Source organism: Stigmatopora nigra, chromosome 21 (genome assembly GCF_051989575.1).
Source record: "Stigmatopora nigra isolate UIUO_SnigA chromosome 21, RoL_Snig_1.1, whole genome shotgun sequence".
Classification (NCBI taxonomy): domain Eukaryota; kingdom Metazoa; phylum Chordata; class Actinopteri; order Syngnathiformes; family Syngnathidae; genus Stigmatopora; species Stigmatopora nigra.
In genome coordinates this window covers 7,265,001-7,287,500 of record NC_135528.1, presented here as the reverse complement: position 1 = coordinate 7,287,500, position 22,500 = coordinate 7,265,001, and the positions used below count along the sequence as shown (strand labels likewise).

The window sequence follows — 22,500 nt, the reverse complement described above, 5'->3', positions numbered from 1 at the left end:
GCGTCTCTAAAAGTTCCGCCGAGCAAAGAGTCCAGCACCCTCGATCAAGAACCCTACCACAGCAGCGCTCCGCTGGATGTCCTCCTAAAGGCCATGGAGCCGGACATGCTGACGCTCGCCGAGAAAAAAAGCACCTTCCAAGTGGCCGCCGCCGCCAGCGCTACGAAAGCAACTGAAATATCCAACATGGCCGCCGTCAACGTGGCGGCTCTCCGTCCTCACTCGTCTCCCATGCAGACTTATTACATGGACAAACAGGGTCACTTCATCGGCATCGCCGCGCCGTTACGGGAAAGCGCCCACGAACACTTTGCGAATCAACGTTTTCTCCCCGTGGCGTCCCATCGGGAGAAACCCGCTCTTCACTTAAGTTTTAACAGCGGGCCGTCGACGCTAACTCACGTTCCGGCGCCCTCGGGGTCTAATGCCTTGCCCAAGAGCCAACCGCCGATGGTACACACCTGCCAATCGCTGTCGGCTAGCGTACCCAGCAGTATTCGAGTCCCGGTGACGCCCGGGAATAACCACGTTCAGATCGCCGCCGTGGTGAATTTTGCCGCCGCCGAGCAGCTGTCCAAGGAGCAGAAGCCCAAGAAGCCGGGGAAGTACGTTTGCGAGTATTGCAATCGGGCGTGCGCTAAACCTAGCGTGCTGCTAAAGCATATCAGGTCTCACACGGGGGAAAGGCCGTACCCTTGCGTGACTTGCGGCTTCTCCTTCAAGACCAAAAGCAACTTGTACAAGCACAAGAAGTCGCACGCCCACGCCATCAAACTCGGACTCATCGCCCGATCCGAGTCGGGAGGCGGAGCCTTGGCGCACGATCCCGACAAAGCCGGCGGGACGCATTCGGAAGCCGAGGAAAGCGGGGACAGCGACGACGACGGCGAGGGGAGCGCCGTGGATCTGGATCCCGATTCGTCGCAGAGTAGCGCCGCCGCCTTGTCGGAGAACGGCTCGCAGATCGCAAACTACGGAGAAATCAACCCCGACTCCGCCAAACCGGCTCTCGTTCAGAGAAGCCACGAGGCTAAAGCGGCGGCGCTTCTACCCAAAGTGGTGGTCTACCCGGCTAACGTTTCGCCCCTGAGGGCGGACAGTCCGCAAGTGACCGGCGCGGCGCCCGAACAGGCGGCTTCGCAGCGGCAGAGGGAATTCCCCTCCGGCAACCCCAGATCCAACGTGGCCGTCCTGTCGTCGCTGAGAGAGGTGGTGGGTACGAGTCTGTCGCTGGATACCGTGAGCGAAGACGAAGACCTCCGATGCAAGTCGCCGCTTCTGAGCGGCCACGCTCAACTTCAACGCCAACAAGCCACCGACATTTCTCAACAGCAACAAGCAAAATGTCTGCTCAGTCCCCGAAGTCTCGGAAGCACCGACTCCGGCTACTTCTCCCGCTCGGAAAGCGCCGACCAGGCCATGAGTCCGCCCAGTCCCTTCGTCAAGATCACGCCGGCGACCGAGACGGACTCGTCCAAGAGGGACCATCCCGCCGTCCCTCCCGCTCTCTCGGCAGTGGTCCACGTGGCCGTGGAGCCCAGGTCGTCACGAGCTCCAATGCGGCCTCCGTTGGAAACAAAAGCCCTGTCCCTGGAAGAGAGAATTTCCAAACTGATATCTGACAACGAGGCAGTGGTGGACAACAAACAACTGGACAGCGTCAAACCCAGGAGGACGTCGCTGTCCAGGAGAGGCAGCATCGACTCGCCCAAATCGTACATCTTCAAAGACTCCTTTCAGTTTGACCTGAAACCCATGGGAAGGAGGTCCAGCTCCAGTTCCGACATCCCCAAGTCGCCCTTCACGCCCGGCGACAAATCCAAGCCGGTTTTCCTTCTCTCCGTCCCGTCTCAATACGCCCCCATGGATTGTTTACCCATCACCCGAAGCAACTCCATGCCCACCACGCCGGGCCACTCTGGATTTCCGCTCAATATCGCCCAACTGCCGCACCCTCTGAGGATCTGCCACTCTTTCGACGAGAAGACTCAAGTCCACGACGACGTATTCTCCTCGGCGCCGCCCACCCCCAACACGGACGCCGCCATCCATTCTCGAACTTTGGTCCGACAAGCGGCGGTGGAAGATTTTTCCGGCGGCGAAGGCCACCGACTGGCCACCGTTCGCTCCATGGACGACGCGTATCACGCCGCCAATGACGGCGGCGGCGGCGAACACGTGACGAGAAGTCGCTCTTTCGAACACAGTCAAGAAAGGCAAAGGAAACAACAGCAAAACAAAGGTACCATGTACGAGTGCGAAACCTGTCGGAACCGATACCGAAAGTTAGAGAATTTCGAAACGCACAAGAAGTTTTACTGCTCGGAACTTCACGGGCCGAAAAACAAGGCCGTGGTCGTCAAGGATGTTGACCGAGAGGTCTTCCACACGCAACCCAATTTGGCCTCCAGATCGACGGGAGGGTCGGCATCCATCGAGCAACAGATATCGTTCCGAAAGAGAAGAAAAATGAAGAGCGTCGGAGATGAAGACGATCAATCCCCGACAGACACCAACCCGCCTTGTTGCGTCAGTTTTGACTCGGCCCAGTTGCTGACTGCCCTCGGGAACCCCATTTACCCCCAACACGCCATCATGGCTGACCTCCAGGCTAAAAGCAACCCGTCTCAGCTCCCTCAAATTCAACTGGTCGCACGAGGTACGGCTCCGGCAGATTCACGATTGTCGCCGATTCGCGAGACGCAGATGGGCGCCTCGCCCAGAAGCGAAATTCAGAGGCAAGGCAGCGGTACGTCGGTCATCAGACACACCAACTCCCTCAGCAGACCCAGTTCGTTTGAAACTGAATCCACAGACAGAAGTTCTCCGCTGGATTGTCGTGAACAAGAAGCCCAGAAACCAAAAGCCGACGAGTCTTACCACGAAACGTTACCCAACCAGGTCAGTGAATGCAATTTTAGGAATCGAAGAATAGAGGAATGCACGGACGCCGTTGTCGCAACAACGACCAACGCCGTTCCCACGCAACCTTGCCGTCTGGTTCGTCAAAATAACATCCAAGTCCCCGAAATCCTGGTCACCGAAGAACCGGACCGAGAACACGAAACGCAGTCTTCGGAAGCATCGGAAAAACACAACGATCAGTTCAACTGGCCTCAACGGAGCGAGAGTTTGTCCAAACTACCCGCCGAGAAACTCCCACCCAAGAAGAAACGGATTCGCTTGGCCCAAATGGAGCACTCGTCGGGGGAATCCAGCTTCGAGTCCAGTCTTTCGCGAAGTCTGAGCCGGGACAGCACCCTCTCGCATTCTTCCAGCATTTCAGCCTCGTTCGACCGTGACGAACCATCACGATCCGAGAGTCCGTCCACGAGCGAGAGCGTCGCCAGAGTTCTAGAGCCGCAAAGTCAGCCAAAAGTCCTCAGCACCCTCGGCGTACCCGGAGCCATGCGCCGCGCCGCCTCGGAACAGATCACTTGTACTCGGCCTTCCGTGGAAATTTCCTGCGACTACCGCAGCAAGTCTTTGGATTGCGGAAACGGTTCTCCCAGGAGAGGTCAATCACCGGTCGGCTATCCCAAAACCACCACCACCACGGCGGCGCCAACAACGCAAGGGGTTCAGGTCCCTCTCATCGAAAGGAGGCGTGGTCCATTGGTTCGCCAAATGTCTCTGAAAATCTGCCCGGATACTCAACAATCCGTTCGGAAAGCCGTCATCAATCTTGACAAAGTCCCACTTGTCAACGCTAACTCGCTAAACCAAAACAGAGGCCAACTTGTCAACAGATTTCCCACAGCTTATCCCTTCGTCCTCCATTCGGGAGACGTTCCCCTCCAAAGAAATCAACGAGTGGTCCAAAGTATACATTTGGGAAGTTCCACACAGCAAGCCCAAGTCTACGGACTTCCTCACCCTTGGCACCAAACATCCAGAGTTGAAATTAGCCAAAAGCTAGCACAACCCGTCAAGCAGATCTCAATAGCAACTGAGAAGACCCCATCGGAAGACCCTAACCAACGTCTCTTGCCAAAATACCAGCTAACGTGTCCTACTCCAAGGCCAAACCAAACATTTCCATTCCACGGCGCCTCGCAAGAATCTGCATTACCGCTCTTAACAATGTCTGTGGTCAATCCCGTTTTGAGTATGGCGACAAAACCCTCCAACGCCATCCAATCAAGCTGTCCCACCCGAACATTGCCGCAAATCCTCATCACTCACGACCAGATTCACGCCAAAGTAACCCACCCTCCCGAAACTCACGCTCCACTGGTCATCCCGAGGGATTGGACTCCCAACAACGGGGAACGGTCGTCATTGGGTTCTCTACATTGCACGCAGAAACTAGCATCCGTGACTCTTTGCCCTCAACAGGAACCCATCGCCTCAAGTAAAAGGATGCTATCCCCCGCTAACAGTTTGGACATCTACATGGAAAAACATCAAAAACGCGCCAAGGACGAGAACGGCGCCGCCTGCCTGACGGACGGACGCTCCGTCAATTATCTCAATTCCAATTTAGCGGACGTTAGCAGGCCGCGGAAACTGACGCTAGTTCGCCAGGTTTGCACCAGCGACCCGGGGGATAGCCCCATCGAGACCCAAGCGCCTCCGCTAACCCCGACGGAGAAGGATCTCGACGACGTCAAACCCATGTCGCCGGATAGTACCGGATTGGAGAAGGACAGAAATGCGGTCATTCTTGAGGAGAACACCAGAGATTGTCCATCATCCTTAAAAGCGCAAGTCAAAGTGGAAGAGCAAAGTTGGCAACTGGCGAAATCTCCCCAGCAACCGGCCAATTTCAACCAAGGCAAACTAGCCGTATCCGTTAGCGTGGTTAGCGCCATGGAGAGCCACCATCGCTTGTCTTTCCCAAGTTTGAAGACCACCACCACTTTTACGTGGTGCTTCTTGACCAGGAGGAAGTCGCTCCACGTAAAACAGTCCGACTCCAAGACGTCGGCGTACGCTTCCTGGACGGTCAACCCAAACAATCCTAATCCGTTGGGATTGCCTACTAAAGTGGTCATGTCTCTCCTGGACTCCAAACAGAACTCCAAGAAAATCCTCTACACTTCGGCTATCAAGACGTCCGGGAAATCGGACATCTTGTCCTATTCTGGCAAGCTGAAAGACGTCATGCCCAGGGTAAGAATAATAATAATAATAATGGACTTTAAATGGTTTCAATGTGCTTAACACCAGGACAATCTGTTCTTTAAATGACCAGCTACAAATAGATTACACATCTGGCTAGCAGAAAAAGTAAATATTACCGTTTAGAAGTAGCGCAAAATCAAGTTTAACGCCATTTTTTTGATGCTATTCCGCTCAAATTTGAATGTATTTTTTTGGTTTTCATACTGAATTGTTCTTTAGAAATGGAATAAAAGAACATAACCTACTTTTTCAGGTGCTGCTGACCCAAAAGACGAGATCAGTGGAAGCCCGAAATAAAGCGCCCAGCGAATCTCATTCCAGCAACGGGTCGGAAAAGGAGACGGCGTCCAAATCGGAGCCCAGGAGGATCAAAATCTTTGATGGCGGGTATGCTCTCATCCACCTTCTTTTGGTGAACTTGAGGAAATGTTTTTCTGACGATGCCTTCCTTGACCATCACCAGATACAAATCCAACGAGGAGTACGTTTACGTGCGTGGACGGGGACGCGGCAAATACATCTGCGAGGAATGCGGCATCCGTTGCAAGAAACCCAGCATGTTGCGCAAACACATTCGAACCCACTCGGACGTTCGGCCCTATCACTGCATCCACTGCAACTTCTCCTTCAAGACCAAAGGTCAGAACTTCAACATCTTTAACTTTCAATTTGATTTGTTTCATAAGGGGTTTATTTATATTCAAGATCATTGGATTGGATAACTTTATTCACATATACACATACTATACATGTACACATATATACACATGTATACATATACACGTACACATGTACACATATACATACATACACACACACCAGAAAAAGCCTTACTATACTATGTCGTTTTTTTAAAGAAAAAAGCCTTACTATACTATGTCGTTTTTTAAAGAAAAAAGCCTTACTATACTATGTCGTTTTTTCAAGAAAAAAGCCTTACTATACTAAGTCGTTTTTTTAAGAAAAAAAGCCTTACTATACTATGTCGTTTTTTCAAGAAAAAAAGCCTTACTATACTATGTCGTTTTTTCAAGAAAAAAAGCCTTACTATAGTATGTCGTTTTTTCAAGAAAAAAGCCTTACTATAGTATGTCGTTTTTTCAAGAAAAAAAGCCTTACTATACTATGTCGTTTTTTCAAGAAAAAAAGCCTTACTATACTATGTCGTTTTTTCAAGAAAAAAAGCCTTACTATACTATGTCGTTTTTTCAAGAAAAAAGCCTTACTATAGTATGTCGTTTTTTTCAAGAAAAAAGCCATACTATACTATGTCGTTTTTTCAAGAAAAAAGCCATACTATACTATGTCGTTTTTTCAAGAAAAAAGCCATACTATACTATGTCGTTTTTCTCAAGAAAAAAAGCCTTACTATACTATGTCGTTTTTTCAAGAAAAAAGCCTTACTATAGTATGTCGTTTTTTCAAGAAAAAAAGCCTTACTATACTATGTCGTTTTTTCAAGAAAAAAAGCCTTACTATACTATGTCGTTTTTTCAAGAAAAAAGCCTTACTATAGTATGTCGTTTTTTTCAAGAAAAAAGCCATACTATACTATGTCGTTTTTTCAAGAAAAAAGCCATACTATACTATGTCGTTTTTTCAAGAAAAAAGCCATACTATACTATGTCGTTTTTTTCAAGAAAAAAAGCCTTACTATACTATGTCGTTTTTTCAAGAAAAAAGCCTTACTATAGTATGTCGTTTTTTCAAGAAAAAAAGCCTTACTATACTATGTCGTTTTTTCAAGAAAAAAAGCCTTACTATACTATGTCGTTTTTTCAAGAAAAAAAGCCTTACTATACTATGTCGTTTTTTCAAGAAAAAAGCCTTACTATAGTATGTCGTTTTTTTCAAGAAAAAAGCCATACTATACTATGTCGTTTTTTCAAGAAAAAAGCCATACTATACTATGTCGTTTTTTCAAGAAAAAAGCCATACTATACTATGTCGTTTTTTTCAAGAAAAAAAGCCTTACTATACTATGTCGTTTTTTCAAGAAAAAAGCCTTACTATAGTATGTCGTTTTTTCAAGAAAAAAAGCCTTACTATACTATGTCGTTTTTTCAAGAAAAAAAGCCTTACTATACTATGTCGTTTTTTCAAGAAAAAAGCCTTACTATAGTATGTCGTTTTTTTCAAGAAAAAAGCCATACTATACTATGTCGTTTTTTCAAGAAAAAAGCCATACTATACTATGTCGTTTTTTCAAGAAAAAAGCCATACTATACTATGTCGTTTTTTTCAAGAAAAAAAGCCTTACTATACTATGTCGTTTTTTCAAGAAAAAAGCCTTACTATAGTATGTCGTTTTTTCAAGAAAAAAAGCCTTACTATACTATGTCGTTTTTTCAAGAAAAAAAGCCTTACTATACTATGTCGTTTTTTCAAGAAAAAAAGCCTTACTATACTATGTCGTTTTTTCAAGAAAAAAAGCCTTACTATACTATGTCGTTTTTTCAAGAAAAAAAGCCATACTATACTATGTCGTTTTTTCAAGAAAAAAAGCCATACTATACTATGTCGTTTTTTCAAGAAAAAAAGCCTTACTATACTATGTCGTTTTTTCAAGAAAAAAGCCTTACTATACTATTTCGTTTTTTCAAGAAAAAAAAGCCTTACTATACTATGTCGTTTTTTCAAGAAAAAAAGCCTTACTATACTATGTCGTTTTTTCAAGAAAAAAAGCCTTACTATACTATGTCGTTTTTTCAAGAAAAAAAGCCTTACTATACTATGTCGTTTTTTCAAGAAAAAAGCCATACTATACTATGTCGTTTTTTCAAGAAAAAAAGCCTTACTATACTATGTCGTTTTTTCAAGAAAAAAAGCCTTACTATACTATGTCGTTTTTTCAAGAAAAAAAGCCTTACTATACTATGTCGTTTTTTTAAGAAAAAAAGCCTTACTATACTATGTCGTTTTTTCAAGAAAAAAGCCTTACTATAGTATAACATTTTTTTCAAGAAAAAAAGCCTTACTATACTATGTCGTTTTTTTCAAGAAAAAAAGCCTTACTATACTATGTCGTTTTTTCAAGAAAAAAAGCCTTACTATACTATGTCGTTTTTTCAAGAAAAAAAGCCTTACTATAGTATGTTGTTTTTTTCAAGAAAAAAGCCATACTATACCATGTCGTTTTTTCAAGAAAAAAGCCATACTATACTATGTCGTTTTTTTCAAGAAAAAAAGCCTTACTATACTATGTCGTTTTTTCAAGAAAAAAAGCCTTACTATAGTATGTCGTTTTTTCAAGAAAAAAGCCTTACTATAGTATGTCGTTTTTTCAAGAAAAAAAGCCTTACTATACTATGTCGTTTTTTCAAGAAAAAAAGCCTTACTATACTATGTCGTTTTTTCAAGAAAAAAAGCCTTACTATACTATGTCGTTTTTTCAAGAAAAAAAGCCTTACTATACTATGTCGTTTTTTCAAGAAAAAAAGCCTTACTATAGTATGTCGTTTTTTCAAGAAAAAAGCCTTACTATAGTATGTCGTTTTTTCAAGAAAAAAAGCCTTACTATACTATGTCGTTTTTTCAAGAAAAAAAGCCTTACTATACTATGTCGTTTTTTTCAAGAAAAAAAGCCTTACTATACTATGTCGTTTTTTCAAGAAAAAAAGCCTTACTATACTATGTCGTTTTTTCAAGAAAAAAAGCCTTACTATACTATGTCGTTTTTTTAAGAAAAAAAGCCTTACTATACTATGTCGTTTTTTCAAGAAAAAAGCCTTACTATAGTATAACATTTTTTTCAAGAAAAAAAGCCTTACTATACTATGTCGTTTTTTTCAAGAAAAAAAGCCTTACTATACTATGTCGTTTTTTCAAGAAAAAAAGCCTTACTATACTGTCGTTTTTTCAAGAAAAAAAGCCTTACTATAGTATGTCGTTTTTTTCAAGAAAAAAGCCATACTATACCATGTCGTTTTTTCAAGAAAAAAGCCATACTATACTATGTCGTTTTTTTCAAGAAAAAAAGCCTTACTATACTATGTCGTTTTTTCAAGAAAAAAAGCCTTACTATAGTATGTCGTTTTTTCAAGAAAAAAGCCTTACTATAGTATGTCGTTTTTTCAAGAAAAAAAGCCTTACTATACTATGTCGTTTTTTCAAGAAAAAAAGCCTTACTATACTATGTCGTTTTTTCAAGAAAAAAAGCCTTACTATACTATGTCGTTTTTTCAAGAAAAAAAGCCTTACTATACTATGTCGTTTTTTCAAGAAAAAAAGCCTTACTATAGTATGTCGTTTTTTCAAGAAAAAAGCCTTACTATAGTATGTCGTTTTTTCAAGAAAAAAAGCCTTACTATACTATGTCGTTTTTTCAAGAAAAAAAGCCTTACTATACTATGTCGTTTTTTCAAGAAAAAAAGCCTTACTATACTATGTCGTTTTTTCAAGAAAAAAAGCCTTACTATACTATGTCGTTTTTTAAAGAAAAAAAGCCTTACTATACTATGTCGTTTTTTCAAGAAAAAAGCCTTACTATACTATGTCGTTTTTTCAAGAAAAAAAGCCTTACTATAGTATGTCGTTTTTTCAAGAAAAAAGCCTTACTATAGTATGTCGTTTTTTCAAGAAAAAAAGCCTTACTATACTATGTCGTTTTTTCAAGAAAAAACCCTTACTATACTATGTCATTTTTTCAAGAAAAAAAGCCTTACTATACTATGTCGTTTTTTCAAGAAAAAAAGCCTTACTATACTATGTCGTTTTTTCAAGAAAAAAGCCTTACTATAGTATGTCGTTTTTTTCAAGAAAAAAGCCATACTATACTATGTCGTTTTTTCAAGAAAAAAGCCATACTATACTATGTCGTTTTTTTCAAGAAAAAAAGCCTTACTATACTATGTCGTTTTTTCAAGAAAAAAAGCCTTACTATACTATGTCGTTTTTTCAAGAAAAAAAGCCTTACTATAGTATGTCGTTTTTTTCAAGAAAAAAGCCATACTATACCATGTCGTTTTTTCAAGAAAAAAGCCTTACTATACTATTTCGTTTTTTCAAGAAAAAAAAGCCTTACTATACTATGTCGTTTTTTCAAGAAAAAAAGCCTTACTATACTATGTCGTTTTTTTAAGAAAAAAAGCCTTACTATACTATGTCGTTTTTTCAAGAAAAAAGCCTTACTATAGTATAACATTTTTTTCAAGAAAAAAAGCCTTACTATACTATGTCGTTTTTTTCAAGAAAAAAAGCCTTACTATACTATGTCGTTTTTTCAAGAAAAAAAGCCTTACTATACTGTCGTTTTTTCAAGAAAAAAAGCCTTACTATAGTATGTCGTTTTTTCAAGAAAAAAAGCTTTACTATACTATGTCGTTATTTCAAGAAAAAAGCCATACTATACTATGCCGTTTTTTCAAGAAAAAAAGCCTTACTATACTATGTCGTTTTTTCAAGAAAAAAAGCCTTACTATACTATGTCGTTTTTTCAAGAAAAAAAGCCTTACTATACTATGTCGTTTTTTCAAGAAAAAAAGCCTTACTATACTATGTCGTTTTTTCAAGAAAAAAAGCCTTACTATACTATGTCGTTTTTTCAAGAAAAAAAGCCTTACTGTACTATGTCGTTTTTTCAAGAAAAAAAGCCTTACTATACTATGTCGTTTTTTCAAGAAAAAAGCCTTACTATACTATGTCGTTTTTTCAAGAAAAAAAGCCTTACTATACTGTCGTTTTTTTAAGAAAAAAAGCCTTACTATACTATGTCGTTTTTTCAAGAAAAAAAGCCATACTATACTATGTCGTTTTTTCAAGAAAAAAAGCCTTGCTATACTATGTCGTTTTTTCAAGAAAAAAAGCCTTACTATACTATGTCGTTTTTTCAAGAAAAAAGCCTTACTATACTATTTCGTTTTTTCAAGAAAAAAAAGCCTTACTATAGTATGTCATTTTTTTCAAGAAAAAAAGCCTTACTATACTATGTCGTTTTTTCAAGAAAAAAGCCATACTATACTATGTCGTTTTTTCAAGAAAAAAAGCCTTACTATACTATGTCGTTTTTTCAAGAAAAAAAGCCTTACTATACTTTGTCGTTTTTTCAAGAAAAAAAGCCTTACTATAGTATGTCGTTTTTTCAAGAAAAAAGCCTTACTATAGTATGTCGTTTTTTCAAGAAAAAAAGCCTTACTATACTATGTCGTTTTTTCAAGAAAAAAAAGCCTTACTATACTATGTCGTTTTTTCAAGAAAAAAAGCCTTACTATACTATGGCGTTTTTTCAAGAAAAAAGCCTTACTATAGTATGTCGTTTTTTTCAAGAAAAAAGCCATACTATACTATGTCGTTTTTTCAAGAAAAAAGCCATACTATACTATTTTGGTTTTTTTCAAGAAAAAAAGCCTTACTATACTATGTCGTTTTTTCAAGAAAAAAAGCCTTACTATACTATGTCGTTTTTTCAAGAAAAAAAGCCTTACTATAGTATGTCGTTTTTTTCAAGAAAAAAGCCATACTATACCATGTCGTTTTTTCAAGAAAAAAGCCATACTATACTATGTCGTTTTTTTCAAGAAAAAAAGCCTTACTATACTATGTCGTTTTTTTCAAGAAAAAAGCCATACTATACTATGTCGTTTTTTCAAGAAAAAAGCCATGCTATACTATGTCGTTTTTTTCAAGAAAAAAAGCCTTACTATACTATGTCGTTTTTTCAAGAAAAAAGCCTTACTATAGTATGTCGTTTTTTCAAGAAAAAAAGCCTTACTATACTATGTCGTTTTTTCAAGAAAAAAAGCCTTACTATACTATGTCGTTTTTTCAAGAAAAAAAGCCTTACTATACTATGTCGTTTTTCAAGAAAAAAAGCCTTACTATACTATGTCGTTTTTTCAAGAAAAAAAGCCTTACAATACTATGTCGTTTTTTCAAGAAAAAAGCCTTACTATAGTATGTCGTTTTTTTTCAAGAAAAAAGCCATACTATACTATGTCGTTTTTTCAAGAAAAAAGCCATACTATACTATGTCGTTTTTTCAAGAAAAAAGCCATACTATACTATGTCGTTTTTTTCAAGAAAAAAAGCCTTACTATACTATGTCGTTTTTTCAAGAAAAAAGCCTTACTATAGTATGTCGTTTTTTCAAGAAAAAAAGCCTTACTATACTATGTCGTTTTTTCAAGAAAAAAAGCCTTACTATACTATGTCGTTTTTTCAAGAAAAAAAGCCTTACTATACTATGTCGTTTTTTTCAAGAAAAAAAGCCTTACTATACTATGTCGTTTTTTCAAGAAAAAAGCCATACTATACTATGTCGTTTTTTCAAGAAAAAAAGCCTTACTATACTATGTCGTTATTTCAAGAAAAAAAGCCTTACTATACTATGTCGTTTTTTTCAAGAAAAAAGCCTTACTATAGTATGTCGTTTTTTCAAGAAAAAAAGCCTTACTATACTATGTCGTTTTTTCAAGAAAAAAAGCCTTACTATACTATGTCGTTTTTTCAAGAAAAAAAGCCTTACTATACTATGTCGTTTTTTCAAGAAAAAAAGCCTTACTATAGTATGTCGTTTTTTCAAGAAAAAAGCCTTACTATACTATGTCGTTTTTTCAAGAAAAAAAGCCTTACTATACTATGTCGTTTTTTCAAGAAAAAAAGCCTTACTATACTATGTCGTTTTTTCAAGAAAAAAAGCCTTACTATACTATGTCGTTTTTTCAAGAAAAAAGCCTTACTATAGTATGTCGTTTTTTTCAAGAAAAAAGCCATACTATACTATGTCGTTTTTTCAAGAAAAAAGCCATACTATACTATTTTGGTTTTTTTCAAGAAAAAAAGCCTTACTATACTATGTCGTTTTTTCAAGAAAAAAAGCCTTACTATACTATGTCGTTTTTTCAAGAAAAAAAGCCTTACTATAGTATGTCGTTTTTTTCAAGAAAAAAGCCATACTATACCATGTCGTTTTTTCAAGAAAAAAGCCATACTATACTATGTCGTTTTTTTCAAGAAAAAAAGCCTTACTATACTATGTCGTTTTTTTCAAGAAAAAAGCCATACTATACTATGTCGTTTTTTCAAGAAAAAAGCCATGCTATACTATGTCGTTTTTTTCAAGAAAAAAAGCCTTACTATACTATGTCGTTTTTTCAAGAAAAAAGCCTTACTATAGTATGTCGTTTTTTCAAGAAAAAAAGCCTTACTATACTATGTCGTTTTTTCAAGAAAAAAAGCCTTACTATACTATGTCGTTTTTTCAAGAAAAAAAGCCTTACTATACTATGTCGTTTTTTCAAGAAAAAAAGCCTTACTATACTATGTCGTTTTTTAAAGAAAAAAAGCCTTATTATACTATGTCGTTTTTTTAAGAAAAAATGCCTTACTATACTATGTCGTTTTTTCAAGAAAAAAAGCCTTACTATACTATGTCCTTTTTTAAAGAAAAAAGCCTTACTAAACTGTATTTTATTAGAGATACATACATTTTAGAGATACATACATACATACATACATACATACATACATACATACATACATACATACATACATACATACATACATACATACATACATACATACATACATACACACATACATACATACATACATACATACATACACATATACATACATACACATATACAAGCTTAGTCTGAGGAAGAATTATAGGTAAAATAATAAGCTTGACTGAAATGACTTTTTAAAAAGATATCTTTTAATTGATGTTTGACATCCAATGGTAGGGCAAATGAACAAAGCAAAGCCTCTCTTTAAACAAAGACGGTGCGAATCAGAGTTGGTTATAAAACTTGCCCACTTCCCACGTAACAGTGCGGCGGCGGCGGCAACGCAGTACTTTGTCAGAACAACCCACATTCATTTCAAAATGTCTTTATAGGTTACTCAGTGCTTGCCTAGAGACTCTTGTCTTCCATTAGTATCTCCTGGGGTACACTTGTTCTTTTAAAACACCCACCCGTCCGTCCATCATTCCCATCTGACTTACATGATATCTCTTTTTTAGGAAATCTGACCAAGCACATGAAGTCCAAAGCGCACAGTAAAAAATGCTTGGAAATGGGGGTGCCGAACGGGCTGAATGAGGATCAAGATGCGGACGATTCAGGTACAAAACATATATATTTTTTCTAAATGAACATATAAAAAGTTGTTTCTCTTGCAGGACATCAGGAGATTAAATTCAGCATTTTGTTAAAGTTAACATCTATTAGATTAGAACTTTATCTCATTTTGTATTCGGGAAATGTCTTGGTTGCAGTAGCAAGACAGACAAAAGACACAGAAGACATTGTAGAACTAGTTAAAAAACTGGAGCCACACACATGACTCGTTACACTTTGCGGTTGGCAGGTGACCGCAGTCAAGTGAGCAGCGCCGATCGGCAGGATTCCGACGGCGACGACTCGGAAGGCCCCGACGAAGAGGAGAACGACGACGAGGAAGAGGAGGACAGCCAAGCCGAGTCCGGTCTGTCCACCAACCCGTCGGTGTCGGCCAGCCCGCAGCACCTTCCGTCCAAAGACGCCGCCGAGAGCATCCCAAGCGCCCTCCTGGCTCAGATGTCCATCAGCTCCCTCGGAGCCGACGTGGTAGAACGCCCACTGTCTCCGATCGGGCGCCATTCCGTGCCACCCGCCGCCGATTCCAACTTCTCAGACGCCGAGTCCGTGCACATGATGAGTCCGGTGTCGCCGTGCGGGCAGATGTCCATCGACTACCCGGACTGCGACGGGCCACTTAGTCCGCCGGGGATGGAATTTCGAACCCGCCAGGTGAACTTCATGGCACAACCAACAATCCAGCTGTAGAAAATGACAAAAAAACATGGCAAATCACGGTCAAATCCTCCTTTTTTTGTCTCTTTTCAGGAGCCGTCTCCTTCAGCCACTCACCTTTCGTCCAAAGTCGAAATCAGCACCCCAGTGGACCGAAGCACGCAAACCCAAAGTCCAACGCAGCGGCGAGCGGAAAGCCGCCTCTTCAGTCACCTCCCCCTGCACTCCCAGCAACCCTTGCGCTCCCCTTACAACATGCTTCTTCCCTTGGGGGGTATCCAAGTGGTCCCCGCGGCCCCGGCCGTGAGCGTCATCCAGCGTAAGCCCGGCCTTGACACCACGGACTCGAACACAAGGCCCCCGCTCATCCGGGATCCCGTGGCCAACGTGGCTAACGTGCTAGCGTGCTTCCCGTTGGGGAAGACGGTGGACGGCCTGAACCCAACGTTACCCCAGTTTTACCCGGCCTTAGCCGCGAGCCCCGCCTCTCAGAGCAGCACGGGCACTCAAACCCTGCAGATCATCAACATGGCCCTACCCGCCCTCATCCCTTCTCTAGGTCCTCTACCTCGTTCGCCCGACTCGCACCGACGAACGTCCCCGACGGCGAGCCCCGTAAACGTACCCCGAGCGGTCCCAACCGCCAGTGACGCCACAGAGGGAACGCAAACTGAAGGTTTAAAACCCGACACAGGTCTGGAAAAGAACACTGGGGTCCCTAAAGGCCACGGGGATAAGAAAGCGGCCCCTGTGTCCAGTTGGCAAAGCGGCATCGACGATTCTAACGAAGTTTCAAGTGACGACGAAGACAGACTGATAATCGTCTCCTAAGGAACTCCTCATTTGTGGTCACTTTAAGACTGAAAGACAGTGTCTTCTTCTTGGGAGGTTTGTTTTTCCTAACAAATCTTTTTTTCAAAGCACAGACGCTGACATTCATATTCTACGTGCAATCTTAACGACCAATCATTTATTACCCCCTTACCCCCAACCCCCATTCCAAAAGGTTTTTGTATATGTTGTATAGACGATGGTGCCTTTCATGGAGTTTCTTGTTTAGGAACCTGTATATAATTCCGTATCAAGTCAATCGTGGCGGCTTTTGTTGATGATATTACACAAGGTGTTCCTAAATGTTTGTCCCTCATTCCAAAGGCCAATCATTTGGATCATTTTTGATGGTATCACCTCAAATTTTCACAGCTCCTGTAGAAACGCCGTCATGAAAATTTGAGGTATTTCCAATGAATATTGTCCAAATTTTTGGCCTGCAAAATGGGGTCAAACATTTTGGAACACCCTGTAAATTCATCAAAATGGAGGACATGACTTTCTTCATGCGTAAATTGATTGAATTCTAATTGTTGTACTGTTTTTATGGATTATGGGGCAACGTTCATGTGTACAAATGCTGTGTTCCACTATTTATTATAATCTCATCTAGTGCCCATTTTTTTTGGTCCATGGATATGTGCAAAACGGTAGCTTTACTTTGCTCTACCAATATTCGGAACTGTGTAAGTAAATATTTGTTTACCAACAACTGCCTTGCTGTTACGTGTTTTACAGATGGTGGTGCCATTGACGGCAAACAGCGACACGTAGTGGTGACATAACAGTGGAAATTGCGCAATACATACGTGTATGTATGTATGTATGTATGTATGTATGTATATGTATATATATATATATATATATGTGTATGTATATATATATGTGTATGTATATATATATATGTGTTTTATATATATATATGTGTATGTATATATATATATGTGTATGTATATATATATGTGTATGTATATATATGTGTATGTATATATATATGTGTATGTATATATATATATATGTGTATGTACATATATATGTGTATGTATATATATGTGTATGTATATATATGTGTATGTATATATGTGTATGTATATATGTGTATGTATTTATGTGTATGTATATATGTGTATGTATATATGTGTATGTATATATGTGTATGTATATATATATATATATATATATATATATATACACATATACACATACATATACACACATACATATACACATACATATACACATACATATACACACACATATACACATACATATACACACATATACACATACATATACAGACATACATATACACGTATACATATACACATACACATACATATACATACAGACATACATATATACACGTATACACGTATATACACATACATACACATATACATATACATATACATATACATATACACATACATATACACATACATATACACATACATATACACATACATATACATACATATACACATACATATACATACAGACGTATACACATACATATACATACAGACGTAAACACATACATATACACATACATATACATACAGACGTATACACATACATATACATACAGACACACATACATATACATATACACATACACATACATATACATATACACATACATATACACATACATATACACATACATATACACATACATATACACATACATATACACATACATATACACATACATACAGACGTATACACATACATATACATACAGACACACATACATATACATATACACATACATATACACATACATATACACATACATATACACATACATATACACATACATATACACATCCACAGACATACATATACATACACACATATACACATGCATATACATATAAACGTACATATATACATGTACACATACATATACACATACACATATACACGTACTCACATATACACATACACCACATACATATACATACACACATATTCACATATACAGATACATATATACACATACATACACATACACATACATGTACAAATACACATACATACATATACATACACACGTATTCACATATACACACATATACACACATATACACATACATATACACATACATATACATATACACATACATATACACATACACATATGCATACATATACATACACACGTATTCACATATACACACATATATACACATACATATACATATACATATACACATACACATACATACACATACATATACACATACACTAAAAAAAGTCATTCTTTTACAGCATAGCGAACAAATGAACATTCCTGCTACCTTGTGGCCAATTAGCGCAACAGTCCCCTGTGTAAATGTCAATGATAGTCACAATTCTCAGTCAGCTCACAGACAACATTCGTCTGGGGGAGAAGCCAGACAATTGTAGGAGGAGGAGGAGGAGGAGGAGGAAGGGTGGTGTGGGGTAGGAGGAGGGGGGAGGAGGAGGGCGGAGGAGACGCACTTGTATAAAGCTGCCGCGTGGGGCCAAAACATTCACTGACGGCGACATCAACTTGAGCGCGCATGTACTCGCTGGTAGACACTTTTGTTTTCTGACCTCTACCTTCTCTTGGATTATTCCTTTTTTTGTGGAAAGCTGCAAGCCAGGCCATGGATATTTACATTTTGCTTTCCGTCTTATCTGTCACGCACTCTTGGATCTGGAGCGCAGGTAAAGAAGGATTGCTTTACAGTGTCTTCTTAGACAAAGTCCGTCAAAGGAAGCATTTTTCTCAATTGCCTATTTATCTCTCTATTGCAGCACTAGCGGCTCCCGTCGACGCCGCGGCGACCCCCAGCGCGTCCCCTGCCGTGCACGTGCGCAGAAAAAGGTGCTCCTGCGCTACGTTCCTGGATAAAGAGTGCGTCTACTTTTGCCATTTGGACATCATTTGGGTCAACACGCCTGAGTAAGTCAAAAAAACTACTTGGAAATGGCCAATAAAAAGGCAGTATTCCTAAAAGACCGTTTTTCTCAATTACCCTTTTCAGGCGATTGGTCTCTTACGGTCTAGGCAACGCTCCCAGAAAGAGGCGTTCGGTCCGGGGGGCCGCGGCCGATGACACCCGGGGGTGCCGGTGCCGGTGCCTCAACCCGGGCGACCTCACTTGCGCCCAATTCTGTCAGAGGACGGACGAGGACAACCTCAGGTGAGTTGTTCACGTAACCGCATGCCTTTAAAACAAGCAGTTAAAAACGTCAGTGCCTTTGGGGCACTTTAGCAAAAGTCATTTGGCGCCATTGACGTCTAGCTAATCCATTTGGACTGGCGTATTTACAATCTATCAAATGATCTCAAAACGACTTCATGGCTAAATCAGCAAAGGGATGGAAGTATTAAATCCATCACTGAGTTGCAAAATAATACCACAGAATAATCTCGCTATGGACGGTGACAGACGTCTAATCCATTTTGACTGGCAGTGTTTGAATCCAACTACAAAATTAGCTCAATGACAAATTCAAAGTGGCATATTAATGTATCAAATCAATCAAAACAGAAGTACCTATTAACCTATTCAATGCCAAATCCATCAATTTCAAAGCGATGCGCTGCCAATTAAAAGCATTCTCACCACTGACGTCCAAAACCATCTTAATTTATGCTATTACAATACAAAGTAATCTATCAAAGCCACCAATTCAGTGCAAAATACTCAACAGATGAACCTCTTCAATGCCAAATGATTTCAATTGCAGAAAATACTTGAAATACTCTTAACTCGGGCTTGGAATGACAGTTTTTTCCCCACTTGACTTACAGGGAGGACACATTAACGAGCACCCAGACCCCTTAAAAGACAAAAATGTTACCTCATGGACGCTACTTGGATGTCGAAGGCCTCCATCTTAGTTGCAGACACGCAGAAAAGGAGATCCAGATGAACTGAAGAACAGATTGTTTGCAATATTTCAACTTTATCAGCAGTGTTTACGCCAAAAAGAACATTTCAAAGACTACCACCACCACCAACAAGAACTGCCATCTATGGATTATTATCATTTTCCACAATTTGGATGTCAAAACTAATGTGAATTTTCATTTCACAGTTCTCCCTTAATAAGTATTTTATTGCTCCAAATGCTAAGTCTTATATATTATACTATTTATTTGTATATTTGCTAGCCATATTGGTTAAGTGCTATTATTGTTTGTCATTTCTATGAAATGTACTGATGTCAAGAAGCCAAAATATGGCTATGTTTGAATAAATGTGCATATTTTTTATTTAAAACCAAAGTCATGTCTATTTAATTAATTGAATTTAGGTGGACTTCCAGAATTGACAATCATTATAATCATCGAATAAGTCCAAATAAATAAAATGCTTCTTTGTGAGCAAAAAAAATTTGGAACAAATACATAAATATTAAACTGATATCATCCTATGAATAAAAAAGCGCCAATCAAAAGTGTTTAAAAAAAAGATTACCTTGTTCACTCATTTGCTGCCATTGATGGGGAAAAGACGTCCAATCCGTTCGGACTGCGAATGGTCGCCGGTTTGCTTCGCCCAATCACGTTCAATGGTGACCTGTAGAGTAGAATAGAACAAAATTTATAACAATTAACTTACATAAATAATATGTCATCCTTGAGAAAACAGTATAAAAGTATAAACAGTGTTTTTGACTGTGAAAAAAATGTCTTTGTGCTTTTGTCCAAATGGAAAAATTTCAAAAATGTATACAATAACATTCCTCATCATCATCATCCTCACTATGGTCCCCATTTTTAATTGACCTGTCAATCACGCATCTATTTTTCTCTTTCGCCATCAACCAAAATGAAAAATTTGTTGAGCAAAAGTCCAAATAAATATGTTTTTGTTTTTGGGTCGTCTTCAAATGTCGTCGGCGCAATGGCTCGGCCATCCCATGACTCATCCCTAAAAATGTTTGTGTTGGCAACGTGCCACGAGCCGGTCGGTGCAAATTGTTGGAAAAGTTTTAAAGCCTGCAGCTCGTCTGGCAAAAATGAGTCGGAGCGCCTCGGGCTCCGACAGATAAATACTCGTACTGTGTCCTATGAACGCCAACAACAAGGGCCAGGTGAACCTGGCGTGGTAAAACAGTTCGGACATGTCGGAGACAGAAAGTTGCACAAGGGAGAAAAATATTATTTACACAAGAGTGCCTGTAATGAAATAAAAGTGTTGGTCATTGTTGTTGTTTAGGATGACTTTAACCCACATTTAAAAGCCGTCATTGAAGCCTAAGCTGACTTTTAAAAGGCCATTGAGAGAACTTGACTTTCATTTCAAAGCCGATTTGAAAGTTAGACATGGGTTTGAAAGCTTTATTTGAAAGCCTTCTTGAATAGGAGTATTTAAAAACCCAATAAATACCATAATCCTAGATGGAAATGCAAATTTAAAACTCAAATTTGGGTCATGAAATGTCTCATTTTAAAGGCTAACTCATTTAAAAGTCTCTCATTTAAAAGTCTCATTTAAAAGTCTCATTTAAAAGTCTCATTTAAAAGTCTCATTTAAAAGTCTCATTTAAAAGTCTCATTTAAAACTCTCATTTAAAAGTCTCATTTAAAAGTCTCATTTAAAAGTCTCATTTAAAAGTCTCATTTAAAAGTCTCATTTAAAAGTCTCATTTAAAAGTCTCATTTAAAAGTCTCATTTAAAACTCTCATTTAAAAGGCTAACTGATTTTAAACTCATCTAAAAGGCTAACTCATTAACTCGCGTGTCTAATTGCCTCGTTTCATGTTACTCTTATTTTTACTTTTACTTTTAAAACACACAAATTCATCCAAACAAATCATCCATTATTTTACTTTAAAAATAATTTGGATTTTTGTGGCTATTTCAAAAATGGTGGCTCTTTGTGTCTTACTTGTTGTAACAAGGGTCTGTTTTCAACTCTCATTTGAAACGCCGACCCCAACTTGGGAAATTTGAAACCTTCAACCCAACGTCCCACCTTTCCTAGCATTTAGCACGCACGCAGTTAGGCCGGCGACGCCACACAATGGCGTTGGCCCTCTGAAAACACGGACTTGAATGTCAACAAGTCCCACGAGCCGCTGCCTTTTGACACAAGTCATTAGTCTAGTGAATAGCGTGCGAGTCGGCATAATGGCCCATTACGCGCGATCAGGAATCTCCTCTGCTGGGCGAGCATTCGACACGACGACAATAGAAAGGGAAGGTCCGGGGCGGGGCTGACGTTCAACACACCTGAGTTTCCATTTCGTGTTCGCCAAAGTCAGCAACTGGAAGAAAAAAAAAGGGATTTGGTTAATTTAGCCATAGGGAACTACACAGTCACCTCTAGAGCCAGCCATTACTTTTTTTGTACAAAAATGACCTTACTTGAATTCACACTTAACAAATATACATGGAATATATACAGGAAATCTAAAAAAATAGTATTAATTAAAAAAAATGGATCATAGAAAAATTCCATTAAAAAGTACATGGAAAAATACTTTCATTCATTCATTTTCCGTGCCACTTACCCAAACATCATCTCTAAGTTCTTAAAACATAGTGTTCAACAAGGGAGGAAACCCACATACCCGCAGAAAACCCACACAGAATCAGCACCCAAAGGGGAATTAACCCTTGATCTCAAAAACTGCGAAGCAGACATGCTAACCACTGACCATAATAAACGTAAAAATAAATATGGTCTTAATACCAAACATGTTTACAATAAAAACTCAAAATACACTAGTTATAGCCTTAAAAAAACCTAAAAATATATTGAAATAAATCTTGTATTATGAAAATAATGGCTATTATTTAAGTCATTGTCTGCC

General features: G+C 39.3%; 2 protein-coding genes and 1 long non-coding RNA gene across 4 annotated transcripts in view; 2 read left to right on the top strand and 1 right to left on the bottom strand.

Moving 5' to 3' along the window:
- The window catches only part of hivep1 (HIVEP zinc finger 1), a 39,066-nt gene extending 22,659 nt beyond the window's left edge, over positions 1-16,407 (top strand). For both annotated transcript variants that reach the window (XM_077743879.1, XM_077743878.1), the window contains exons 5-10: positions 1-5,115; positions 5,381-5,514; positions 5,591-5,766; positions 14,093-14,194; positions 14,440-14,861; positions 14,958-16,407. The exon at positions 1-5,115 is cut by the window's left edge and continues 308 nt beyond it. In XM_077743879.1, the coding sequence (XP_077600005.1) occupies positions 1-5,115; positions 5,381-5,514; positions 5,591-5,766; positions 14,093-14,194; positions 14,440-14,861; positions 14,958-15,695 (6,687 nt within the window). In that variant the 3' untranslated portion in view covers positions 15,696-16,407. The remainder of the gene's footprint in view (positions 5,116-5,380; positions 5,515-5,590; positions 5,767-14,092; positions 14,195-14,439; positions 14,862-14,957) is intronic.
- Positions 14,190-22,500, bottom strand: part of LOC144215093 (uncharacterized) — a 26,505-nt gene continuing 18,194 nt past the window's right edge. Inside the window, exons 5-8 of the long non-coding RNA XR_013330346.1 lie at positions 21,917-21,951; positions 20,156-20,257; positions 19,536-19,608; positions 14,190-14,891 (exon numbers count right to left, since the gene is read on the bottom strand). This is a non-coding gene — a long non-coding RNA (uncharacterized LOC144215093). The remainder of the gene's footprint in view (positions 14,892-19,535; positions 19,609-20,155; positions 20,258-21,916; positions 21,952-22,500) is intronic.
- On the top strand, positions 18,193-19,962 carry edn1 (endothelin 1). The gene is made up of 4 exons (XM_077743881.1): positions 18,193-18,392; positions 18,483-18,630; positions 18,713-18,871; positions 19,486-19,962. Exons 1-4 carry the CDS (start codon positions 18,332-18,334, stop codon positions 19,517-19,519), a joined length of 402 nt encoding a protein of 133 aa, XP_077600007.1. The 5' UTR covers positions 18,193-18,331; the 3' UTR covers positions 19,520-19,962.